The 13478-nt window shown below is 41.3% G+C and overlaps 1 protein-coding gene across 1 annotated transcript in view; it reads left to right on the top strand.

The window, feature by feature from the left end:
* Positions 1-311: 311 nt before the first annotated feature.
* Positions 312-13478, top strand: part of prkcz (protein kinase C, zeta) — a 113407-nt gene continuing 100240 nt past the window's right edge. Inside the window, exons 1-4 of the mRNA XM_010749875.3 lie at positions 312-602; positions 6839-6960; positions 7500-7589; positions 7824-7874. Of these exons, the coding sequence (XP_010748177.2) occupies positions 526-602; positions 6839-6960; positions 7500-7589; positions 7824-7874 (340 nt within the window). The 5' untranslated portion in view covers positions 312-525. The remainder of the gene's footprint in view (positions 603-6838; positions 6961-7499; positions 7590-7823; positions 7875-13478) is intronic.

Below are 13478 nucleotides of genomic sequence, written 5' to 3'. Positions count from 1 at the left end.
GGTTTTATTCATCTGCCATATGTTGTCTCTGATTTCTTGCATGGATATCAGAGACTTTCTTTGTTGTTGCTGATGGGACAACCGACAAGCCCCGTTAGAAATACTGGGACAGGTGAATTTGGACTCCGGTAACCATAGTGAGCCAGAAGAAACTCTGTCAAGTTAGCCACAGCGTGCCATCACGCGTTCAGGGATTACATTTCAAAATAAAAGCGCTGCCCTAAACCTTGCCCAAACACAGCGGGCGTCCGTTTTATTTTGAAACGTGAAACCAGAAAAGGTCACGTTAAACCGGGCCACTTTTACTTTTACTCCTCCGTCAGAGAAGCCTCTTAATGTCGCCCAAACGAAAGAAACTTCAAAGTAGCTCGACAAGTTTTCTCCTCGGGGTTGTTGGACCGAGCGGTACCACCGGACCTCTGGACGTGTTATGTGAACCGGTGTGTTCCGACGTGACCGGGTGATACAGCTAAGTTAGGGCCTGTCCAAGTTAACGAAGGGCTAGTTAGGAGGTAAAACTGTTCGATGCATATGCTAGCGTCAAACGGATCCATAATGGACCTGGACTCCGAGTTTGTGAAGATTAAAGCACACTACTGCAGGTGAGTACTGACTCAGATGATGACAGTCCGTGAGCCGGCTGCCTGTGACAGGGAGACCACCTGTGGAATGGACCCAGATATGTGGAGGTGTTACGGGTCAGTGTGTGGGGTCCAGCTCGGTCACCGTGACACTGCACTCCTGTACCTGAACACACTCACCTGGGCATGAATGATAATAATAATAATAATTATAATAATAATAATAATAATAATAACTGTACAATGTTTCAAAAGCTCCACACCTTGATACGAATTTTAATATGTAGTCAATATTTATTTTATTGTTTAATGAGGGGAAATGTATTGTATTGTGTGTGTAAATGTGGAGGTAATGAGATTACCCTGTAATTATAAATGTAATTAAATATGACTCTTCATTTCTATATAGACATTTTCACATATCTAAGCCTAAGTTCAAATATATTATTATATTCAAGTAAGTGAATCGCAATAGTTGTCTTATAAAATTATTTAACAATTTGAATAATTTTACGTAACATTTCCTGACATAGGATGTAATAAATGACAGCCAGTATAAGTTACAATATTAATAAACAAACTTTTTCAAAAATAAAATAATAAAGTATGGTATAAATATATAGCAAAAATCTTTTGACTTCGCTTTGGACCAAATCTGGCTTGTCATTTTGGCAAGGTTATGGGTGGATGTCTGGGCCATAAATGGCCCAAATTAGGAAAGCCAAAATTCACCCAAAACAAATCGTAGACTTCAAAAATATAGCCATAAATGTCTTCTGGCATGCCATAAACATGCCATACCATCCCTATACTTAATGCCGCTCTTTGCCCAATCTTCTGGCTGGTGCCTTAACTCAGCCATATATTGCTGGCGCCTCCTTATCTATTATGTATAACCCTAATCATACCACAGTTAAGCCAAAAGGCTTTCCTAATGTCAAAAGAAAGCCAAAAATGCCAAATGTATGCCATGATACAGCCAAAATATTTGCTATCAGGGTAAGAGTAAAAATAAATAGATAAAATAACAATAAAAATATAATATTAAAATAAAAGAGAGGTATATAAAATGAATAGATCCAAATAAATGACAAGAGATAGATTAAATGAAGAAATAAGTCATTATGAAGCAAAAAGAAAAAGTGAATAAATAATGAAGTGTTTCAAATGTACATTGTCACTTGTGTCGGTGAGGTTATCTTATGACTAAACTTTGTTCCAAACACTGACTGACATGCACTGATGTCATTAAAAGTTGTAACTTTATTGAAGGTCTTCGATGGTTTTGATTTTATATCCTTTATATCCTTTTAGCTCCTCTTAACTGACTCAGAGGCCTTCACTCATCACTGGACCATGTTCTCGCTCATAAATGAGTGCAGCTTTCTTCAGCATATAAACAGGGCCACATTAAGCCCCCGGAGACCATCTGTTGTTGGGTCCCCTCTATGACATGAACACTCATCATGTTTGTGTTGTGGACTCGTCGTCACATTTCAAAATTTAAAAGAAGAAACGCGGTAAAAGATTTGACACTTTCAAAATTGATAAAAGTGATATAAGCGGAACAAGTGTGTCCTTACACTGAAGTGACTGACCTCAAGCCTCAGTTAAATCAGGAGCTGAACCTCAGACAAGATGTTTTTGTTCTGACTACAGAATGTCTGATCAACTAATATCAGTCCACTTTTAGTCATGTCACTTGATAAATTGATTAAGAACTGAATCATATATAAATATGATCAATTACTTACTACTCAATGCATGAATGAATAAATGAATACCTTCTGGATTCGTGGTGGATTACCAGTCAGGGTGCACTGGTGTATGCTGAGCCTGGCATGCGCTGGCATCTCATGATTAAGAGATCAGAAAAGGTTGAACAGATCAAAATATTGAAGCCTGTGAATGAAAAGCCAGCTTGTTCACCACTTTATTAATCCAGTCAGCGCAACATATTTCAGCATGAACAGAGGGATGAGTTGTGTTCTGCTCCTGCAATCAAATCAAGACAGAGAGAGTTTAAGAGTAAATGTTTAGTTTAGTTAGTCACTGAGTGACACACAACATGAAGGGCCCTGTTTGAACCATCTATAGCAAACGGTCTAAAGTACATGACACGGATTCATGTAGGGCGTGTACAACTCTAGTCCAACTTTATGTAGTCAAACAGCTTGTGATATGGGCACGGCTCTGTTAATGTCTCTTAATGAATCTAGGTGTGTTTTTTTGGGCATAGCATGAATCAAACCAGTCAGAGTGTCTTCTTCCTTAACTTCAGCTGACACATTGCTATGTAACTGGTGGATTTGTCAGGTTTTCAAAGTGAATGGTTTCCCGCTGAAGTAAAGTGTGCACTAACAGACATCTGTAATCTGCTGTGGAGACTTTGATAGCTGTCCCTATGAACACAGGCTGCTTACTACCACATAAATCTGTGATTACGCACAGGACTAGTATTACCAGGGGAGCTCACATGACTTAGAAATTCCTCCCACATGTCCATGTTTTGTGCAGCACATTCAACCAAGATAAGTGTCTGTACTTTACTTGACTTTACTGACGTGTTAATAAACCTACGTGCATACATTGTCAGTTTTAAGGTCTCTGCTGCTGTGTGAAATTCTCCCTAGTCTCTCGTGTTAACATACCCCACAATCACACAGTGGATAAATGTCAGCAGACAGTTCATTATATCTGAGATATCCTCATACACGGAGCTGTTTACACTCAGACCTTGTGGGGGAAACACACTAATGGCCGATGTGCACACACACACACACTGTAGATGTTGTTAGCCGCAAAAGTCTGTCACTTAATTACGTCCATTCACTTTAATGGAGGTTAAAAGTGGGAACAGGAACAGGGTTGAGATGTCAGTCGTCGTAGGTGGAAACCCAGTAACACAGTGTGTGTTACCAAACACCAGCACACAGCGACTGTTGTGCAGTGATTGAGCTAGAGGTGACAGAACGATGTTGATTAGAGGGAACAAAGATCAGCAGGTTGAAAGGTAGGTAACATTTTGCTCTTGTATGACCAATCCTCAGCAGATAGTGCAAGGGTCACCCTGTAGTCATAGATTCAGACATTTTTTCCATGTGTTCATATTCATGATAACAAAGATTAAACAGGAAGTCGCAGACCCTTGTAGGTTTCGGTGAGGGTTGATTAAAGGTCACGTGGTATAGTACGCACAATAAGATTAGAAGTGATGAAACCCAAAACTTAAATAATAAATAAATCAGATCACAGTCTGATCAACCAGATCTAATTTGAAATACACAATACACAGGCATAACTCTCTTGTGTGTGTCTGTGACATCATTCCACATTTTCTAATGCCTGCTGGGAAGCAAGCTGTCTCTGCTCCACCTTTGTCAGAGTCCAACAAACACTCACCATAAACACTTGGCGATACGCACCCAGAAACCTGTCAGACGCGCTCGCAGCCTCATACATTCAGAAGCATGTTTCAAGTGGTGATATTTGCATAAACACACACACATATCTGACGTCATATATGGCTGTATGCTCGGCCCTGCCGCCAGATTGTTGAAGGGGTGAATGTGAATACTGCGCCCAATGTCACACTCAGCCAGCAGCAGAGCAGTGAGGGTTGATGTTGAAAGTGAACATGCGCTCCCTTATTTAAACCGGTCGTGCTCTGATAAGGGCATTTGAAGGCCAGTGCCGGTATGAAGTCCAACCGCTCGGTGCTTTCTGTTTCTTTACAACCAACGCCATGTCCCAACTGTCGACTTTACAGCTTCAGTATTCAAATCAGTACAAAGTCTCTGTTTATGATATACACTCATCTTTCTCTCGTCGAATTGTGATTCCTTCCACTCAGCACATAACTCAGCTCCTTCACCCGTTCATGATTGTCTATCTTGATCAGTGGCAGAAGTTGAGCTTGTGAATTTCGGGACTATTCCAAATCGGAAACTCAGAGTTTCCTATTTGGTTCCCATTAAATTTAACGGGAATTAAGTTTAGTTTTCTCATAAGCGGACATCCATGGAAAACAAAACAATTAAAAAAACATTTCAACAGATTTATTTGTAAGTAGAATTTTATCAAGTTTGAATTATTTTATTGAACAATATTATGTAGTCCACAAGCTCAGATGTGTGTCTTCAATAGTCTCTGTGTGCTCTGGGCTCTAAAGTGTGGTCCAGGTATAGAAATCACCTGTGCAGGTAGGGGGCGTGGCATCCCAGTTTATTCTTGTTTATTCCCATAAATTCCTGTTAATTCCCATAGAAAGTTTCCAACTTTGAAAATTCCCGGAATTTTGCAACCTTAGTGGCAGTGTAGAAATAATGAACAGTTTCCCGATCTGTCAAGTGAAGCCAACTTTAAATGTCTTAACGCTGCATTCTTTCTAATAGCCAGCAGGGCGGCACTCCATTAGCTTCATATTTAAGGTTCAATTGTATTGAGTCTTACCCCTGAATTCCACCGGGCATAGCTCTGTGATGTTCGTTCTCCACATGGCTTCATATCCCACCAGGAGTGTTCTGCCTGCCAGACTTTGTTCACTTGTTCAGATTCCAGTCTTGTTTTCTTGTTTTATGTTTCTACAGTGAGTAATAGCTACTTCCAATCTGGAGTCTAGTGTTTTATTTTGAAAATCGGATTCTCTCTTGTTTCCGTGTCCGACTTCCTGCCAGCTCGAGCTGCTTTGAGTTGTTTGACGCTGCGTCAGTCAAAAATCAAACAGTGTTCTCTCTGGATGTATTCTCTGCAGAGCAAAGTGGAGAGCTGCTTCTAGAAGTGGCGCGATCAGCTCAATAGATCAATATCTATGCATCGACAACTAATTTAGTAGTCGACGCATCGTTTAGTCATGATTACGTCGACGATTTTGTTTGTCGACGCAATCGTGACTAATCGACTAATCGTGGCAGTCCTAGTCCGGACACATCCATGTTCTGCATTTAGACAAAGTTCTTGAGCTGCTTGTGTTTAGAAATCATTTAAAATATGAGAACACTTCTACTTATATTTAACTACCAGTGTGTTGGATTCAGTGACATCATGTGGTGTAGTTGCAGATCGTCTCATTCTCTTCTTCCCAGACGAGACGTTGAAGCTTTGGTGACAGCAGAATGTGTTGAGCCAGTGTCTAGTTTGCCTGTTCTGGACTACTGTAGAAATATGGGGGACTGCTTGGAAGAGGACCCATGTGTCTGTAGATATAAAAGGTTTATTCTAAAGTAACAAAAACAGAACAAATCTTATTTTCAGGTGGTTAAACACAAATGAAACCATAATCATGAATGTTATATTCAGTTTCTGCCATATTCCAAAACAGAGAGACACTGGAGCTTTAAATTAAAACATAGTATTAGGCAAGCATATCAATTTCTCAATTTTCATCCCATTCTGAAGTTCTTTTGATTTTATTCTCCCGAACAAGGTGACAGCTGGAAACCCGCACTGGAGTTGTAGGATGTGAACCAAAATTTATGTTGATATTAATCTCACTTTCCATTGTTTCATGTTTTCATACACAGTAACTATTATTTTTGTATCACACACAAAAATAAACAAATAAATAAATGGTGGTATTAGTTTTAAGGAGGTAAGTGTGGTTAAAAAACAGGCCTTCATTCATTACCTCTATGATGTAATGATAATGCAGCATGTTAGACACAAACTGGGGGTGCTGTTATTATTACTGCCACTGAACACAGCTACTGCTGTGGTCACACTACTGTCTCCAAGAGTAGACCATCATGTTCATTATACACCTGTTTTCACAGCCTGAGCAGTAAACTGAGCTCCAAGTCCAGAATCATTTTCTCCATTTGTTCACATTCTGAGGTGATACTGCTTATAAACACCTGCATAATCTATCCTGAATGTTCCCGTTATGTTCAGTGTAAGCTGGTAAACAGCTGAGACTGAGCGGAGCCAACACAAACAACAGACATGCTCAGTGAATTACATGGTTCTGCAGTCAGTGCGTCATTAACAAACCTATTGGCACGTCCCAGGTCCACAGTAAATACTGAGCCAGATAACAGATAAAGGAATCAACCCATAACTTAGAAGTGTGTAACCTACAATGTCAGACCATCAGGGACACTTACATCAAATTCAGTAACAGAGAATGAATTCCTCATTTTGTTGTTGACTTTGTGGACCCCCCCTGAGGGATCTTTTGATCTCTGCTCCCTGAAACAGAGTGACTCAGTCTTGACATTTTCTCTCTGTCTCTCTCTGTCTTTGTCTCTGTGTGCATTCAGGGACATGCTGATCACAGACTTGGCAGCCACGGTAACCTTTGTGGAGTTGTGTGAGGAGGTGAGAACAATGTGCAGCGTTGCCAAGCAGCAGCCCATCACACTCAAGTGGATCGATGATGAAGGTGGGTGTGCCTCAAGGTAAAATACTGTATGTCAGTCTGTGCGCTCTGTCTCGCCAGCTGACTCTGGCTCAGAAATGCAGCATGAAGCCCATTTCCTGAGCTGCAGTCCAAAAGTCATCAGTGCCACACCGCACTGCACACTGGAATGACTGGAAGTGCTCACATCCAGCTGTCCACACTCTACATCTGCTTGTCTAACTTGACACAGAACTGTCTGGGGAGTCATTGTTTTGAAACCGTTGTAGTCAAACTCTTACTGAAGCCAGGTGGGAGAAGAGTGAAAACATCTTTTCCATCCAGAAATCCTTCAGTGTCGTTCCTCGCTCGTTTTTTAGTGAAGATAGAACTCATCCTAGCAGCAGTTAAACTCTTTTTGGCTCTAAACATCTGATTGTTTGTTTCATGACGGGCTGAGAACTGAGCTAGTGCAGCAGTAATGTTCCAGTGCTGCAGCCGTTTAGCCAGATGATGATGATTATACTGATATGAATGTATATGTTTGACTTTGAGTTTCTGTGTGTGTGTGTGTGTGTGTGTAGGGGACCCTTGTACCATCTCGTCTCAGATGGAGCTCCAGGAGGCAATTCGCATTTATAATCGAACCAAGAGATCTGGACTGCAGCTTCATGGTGAGTTAGCTGCTACTTTTAATTTTCAAATGATTCTTAGAATCATAAAACTATTTTCCACACTGGACAGATTTAGGAGACGTTAAACACCACATTAAAGACACGGCACCAAACAAACTTTATGCATGACTGGACCTAATGGTGACCCTCTTTTTCCTTCACATGTCTGCTCGGTGACAGGAGAACGACATATTTATATGACTGTTAAGTTTCCTTTTTTATTTTATTTTGCAGTATTCCCCAGTATCCCGGAGAAGCCTGGAATGCCCTGCCCTGGAGAGGACAGTGAGTAAATCAGCTCTGCTTTCACTCTCTACCCCCCTCCAAGCTTCCCAATTACAGTCAGACACCAAACATCAAATCAAATCAAATCAAATATAATCAAATCAAATCAAATCAAATTTTATTTGTATAGCCCAAAGTCACAAAGTACATTTGCCTCTGAGGGCTTTACAATCTGTACAGGGAGTGACACCCTCTGTCCTTAGACCCTCAGTTCGAGTGAGGAAAAACTACCTTTAACAGGGAAAAAAGGTGGAAGAAACCTCAGGAAGAGCCACAGAGGAGGGACCCCTCTCCCAGGACGGACAGACGTGCAATAGATGTCACGTGTGCAGAACAAATCAGCACAAACATACTGTACAATAACAATGACTGATAAAATGACAATGAATTACAATGAATGATAAAATGATTACAGTTGCAGTGGAACCTGTGATAGAGATGGAGAGACACAGATGCACAGCAGCAGCAAATCATCAACTAACTATAAACTGTAATGGAGATATGGTAGCAATAATGACAGTAATAATATAGGAGTATATATAGGAGTAACCAGCACTGTTCGAACAAAGTGCAGCTCAGTACTAACCCTGGGTCAGCCATGATTCAAAGTTAACACTGTTCTCCTCTGGTCTTTACTGTTGTCACAGTTAAAGTTAGATGTTGAAGTCAGAGGTGTATTCCAGCCACGGGAAGTCAGTAAAATTGAGAGTTGAATGTTTTCCTGGGTAAGTGTTGGAGCCAGACTCTAAACTTTATTCTTCAAGAGTCCTCTGGTGTGGTACTTTCTAATGGTCCAGGAACTATTGGGGCAGACTTTGCAAACACACCACAACCCGTGTACAGTTTCACTCTGGATTTAGTAAAATAATGAGAAATAACGAGTTACTGATGAAGTTAAACAAGTGCTTTAATTACATGATATAAAGTTGCCCTTTAACACTGCACATTCAAATGGCTTGGTGAGAGGGAAGGACACGCGGCCATTAAAATCAAAAGGCTTTGTGCTCTTGGGAGCGCGACTGTGCTCAGCCAATTTCATGGTGGTCCTCCTCTTAGAGCTGACGATACCTCGTGTGCAAATTGGAGTTTGTCCCGAGGCCAATTCAGGACACACCGGCAGAGGAATCCCTCATGGAGGCTTCTTCTTTGGTGAACTTTCACATGAGAATTCAAGATGTAGACTGATCGCAGGCCATCTTGACAGTGCTGAGCATTGAGATAATGGAGAGACGGAAAGTCCAAAAATGAGGGAATCATATTAGCTGTGACGCACGGTCCACTTTCACAGAATGCTGCTCTGTCGAGTATGAAGTACTCCATCCAAGATTTTTTTTCTTTGTTGCATTCAGCTGTGAGACAGGAGGTGATTGTACAAATACAACTATGTTATCTTGTTATCCAGTTAGATTGCTAACTGACTTCGCTCACCATCGTAGAAAGACCAAGCAGCAACGTCCTTGGCTAGGACTGATGGTTGGACTTGAGTAGAGGTCAGAGGTCACCAGATATTAGGATTCTTGTGATGCTACAATTTCATCAGCTTTTTCTCGTGCATCTCGTCACATATATGTGCTGTGCTCCATGTAAAAAAAAGTCAGATTCAGGTTCAGTGATTGTGTAAAAGTGTCGAATCACTGCGGCCTCCCCCTCCTCTCTCTCACACTCCCACGTTTCTAGCTGCATTCCCTCGCTGTCTATTTGCTGTGACAGCATGTTTCAGCAGCTTGTGGACTGCACTCCTGAGTGTGCCTGTGCCTGTGCATGTGTGTGTGTGTGTGTATGTTAATATATATGTGTGCATGTTTGATGGGAGGGGAGCCCTGTGCTTTTGCCCCGAGGTAGACCACTGATTTACTGTCATTCTGTGGGTGGGTAATGAAGAACACACACATGTACAATCACACACAAATGAGTGTCTATGTTTTGGGCAAAGCTTTGCTCATCGTGCCCTGTGGATGATATGTAATATTGCACATGTAACACTGATTGTTGTGGCTTCCTGCTGTGTTTCCTCTCATTCAAACCTCATTTGCTTGCTGCTGATGTGCCTGAGTGGAGAGAGAGGGACGGAGAGAGCTGTTCTGTTCAGAGAGGAGGAGAAGGGAGGAGAGAATGAGAATGAGTGGAGGAGGGAGGGTGACACTGTTACTCATTTTTAGAATGTTTTTCAAGGCTGACTCTGCACTGATATATCCTGATAAAACATGCAGCAGCTAATACTTTGTGGCTATATTGAAACATTGAAGGCTTAGTCCATCTAAAGCAAAAAAACAACAATTTCAATAATTTTCCATCTTCCTTTGTAGGATCACGCCATGCAGAAAGTTCTGGCTTGCTAAGTATATGAATATGTAATCTCACAGTGCACAGACTAAATATTGATATTCATCATTAGAGAATATTCCAAATAATAAAAAGTTGCATGTTAGACATCATAAGACAACAAAACCCAATAGATATTTCAGTGCAGCGGTGAACCATCATTATACAGTTTGTACATCTTATTTGTGACGATGCAACATTTAGGAAGAATCATAAATCACAGAAAAACCCCAAATAACTGTAAAAACAGCCTGTCAGAAGTTTGATTTACACACTTAAATAACTGTAAAAACAGCCTGTCAGAAGTTTGATTTACACACTTTAATACAACAACAAGAACAAACGTCTTACTTTTGATCACAATCAGAGTCAAGTTTATTGCGCTTATGAGGAATTTGACTTGGTGTAGTTGGTGCAGAATAAACATTTTTATATAAAAATATAGGACAATAAAAAAATTTGTATTAAAAAATAGGTTGTTTAGCTCAGTTGGTAGAGCATCCGCCCCATGTACAAAGGCTCAGTCCTTGCCACGGCGGCCCAGGGTTTGAATCTGACCCGTCATTCTCCATCTCTCTCTGCCCACATTCCTGTCACTCTTCAACTGTCTCTGTCAAATAATACAATATAGATATATATACAATATCTTCTCAAACGAAAGAGCTGCAGTGCAGAAATGTGCAAGTATATGAGCGGTAATGAGAGTGAGAGCTCACAGTATATTCACAGAATACTATAAATGTGCAGATATACAACAGGATGAAGTGGTCCCAAATTAATTAAGACTGTACGTTAATGTAACGCATAAAGTCTGTAGATGCGACGTTATTCCCATGGTTCTTCACTTAGACCATATCTGCATCATATTTGATGTGTAACAGAGAATTTGTGTGATTCTTAAAAATCAACAGTAGAAACAACAGGATGTATTTAATAATAAACTCATAGTGTACAGAGATAGTACATAGTGTTGACATATCTTGTGTCCTCTAGCCTCTAATTTATCATCTGACTGCTTCTTGTTAACTCTAAACTACATACATTATAGCGTGTTATCAACTATTTATTTTATGTTTACATACTGCTCGTACCATTTGTTAAAGTAAAGTGGTATCATATAACCTGTACAATATAAAGCTGCAGTATAGTTTTGTTGTTTTGTCAAAAACTATTCTTTGTTTAAAAATATTATTCTGGAGTTCCATGAGAGTCCAGAGGTAATATCACCCTCAACATAAGTAGTCATAGTAGAAGAAAAAAATATTGATTGGTTATTGATTTAAAATTTTATTTTGGGGACCACAGTAAGTGAATTAATGGTTGGATTCAGATAGAGTTCAGGTCGTATTTACTGATTAATTAATACAAGATGTCAAGTTATCTACAGATATGTTCAGTCAAAGATTCTGTACAGATTTCACTATAAATGTGTGCTTAAAATAATGAGTTCAACTACCATGACAGTTGTGACAGGCAGCCTCTGTGTCGCGTACAATTAAAACCCCATTTCCCATGAATCCACTCTGGCCTTTTAAAGAGAACAAGATTAAAAGCAAAGTCTGACCCCGCTCTCTGTGCCATATACAGTAAACTATATGTGCTTCAGATGTTTACTTACTGAGGCTGATGGGAATGTCATTAACATGTCATCAATCAAAGTATGGGTCAGATTAAACATTTGACCTGAGAGGATCAATCGAGTTATTACAAGTCATTGTGAACATGACGTTTCATGGTCACCCACAAACTTCATTCATCCAAATTCAATAAGATTCATCCTCTGGGGACCATAAATGTTCCATCCAGTACTTCAATGTTAGCCAAAGGACTGGATCAACACTGCCGTCACTCCCTCCGTCACCTGTCATTAAACTCTGATATGTACAGCTCTTTTGTGCCATAAAGTAATCTGTCTGCGTTCTGTCCTGTGGTCCAGTTCATTTCCTAACAACCACTTTAAACTCCAGTATAAATGGATTCGCTTATAGTAACAATAAATTGATGTCACCAGAATAAATACAGAAATGTCGTGTTGATGTGCAGAGGTAGAGCTGACAACAATAGACAAGGCTCCTCTTGAAAGCAGCAGGCTTCTGGCTTCTTTTCAGCCATAAAGTGTGATTACGTGTGCGTGTGCGTGTGTGTGTGTGTGTGTGTGTGTGTGTGTGTGTAGAGTGAACAGACCTCCCTCTGTGTGGAGAGAGGATGATGGAGGGTGGGAGGAGGTGGAAGTGTTGAAATCCTGTATGATGCGCTCAGTGTAGGCTGCCCTGCCTTGCACCGGATTCTCCACCACCACCTCCACCACCACTACCATTACCAAGCCACGCCCACCCCCTCCCAACGCATGCCCCACCCTCCCCCTCCCACTGCCACCAATTTTTCCCAGCATCCCCCTCTCTCCTTTCTCTCAGCTGTGTGGCACCGCTATCTCTCCAGGGAGGAGCCTACGGCGTTACTGCATCACACAAGACACAGAGGCGGGTGAGGGACACGGCGTGAGAGACAGGGAGGGAGAGAGAGGGAGGGAGGGAGAGAGAGCATTGTAGTGTGATATCAGCTCTTAATACACAAGGCAGGCACTCCATTTTTTTTTTCTCCTTTATTCTTCTATTTTTGGCTGAGCCTGCCACACCAAAAAAAAAAAAAACAAGAGATACGGCTTCATCGAGGATAACAAGTCCTAGAAGAAGAAGAAGGAGGAGGAGGAGGAGGAGGGAGAAGCAGACAGAGAGAGAGAATTAAATAGCAAGGCGACTCTATCAGCTGTGAGGAGAGAGAGGGACTGAGCGAGGGAGGGAGGGAGGAAATAATTAAATAAATCCCAGGGAGGAGAGAGAAAGAGGGAGGGATCGTCAGAGAGAGGGAGAGGAGGGGATGTAGCAGTGTGTATCCTTGCTGGCTCACCACACATACACACATACACATACACACACACACACACATGTACACAACATACACACGCGCACACTTAGCCTGGATAATGTGCTGAAAGAGGTGGAGAGAAAGGAAGAAGGCAAACCGGTGAGCTATCTATCTCTGCATCCTTCCATCCTTCCTTCCACCCATCCATCCATCTTTTCATCATCCGTCTGTGTTTCCACGGCAAACCCCAGAGACAATGGATTTAGACGAGCGTGTCCTTGCCTGGATTCTTGTGTGTGTGTGTGTGTGTGTGTGTGTATGTGTGGGAGATGCATCTGCCTTCCGTGGTTAGCATGTGTGATTGATTCATGGCTCGTCGCTGGTCGTGTCACGCATTGCAGGCAGGGATTGTGTGCA

The sequence above is a fragment of the Larimichthys crocea genome, chromosome XV, assembly GCF_000972845.2.
Source record: "Larimichthys crocea isolate SSNF chromosome XV, L_crocea_2.0, whole genome shotgun sequence".
In the NCBI taxonomy this organism is placed as follows: Eukaryota; Metazoa; Chordata; class Actinopteri; family Sciaenidae; genus Larimichthys; species Larimichthys crocea.
This window is presented reverse-complemented; position numbering and strand designations above follow the sequence as displayed.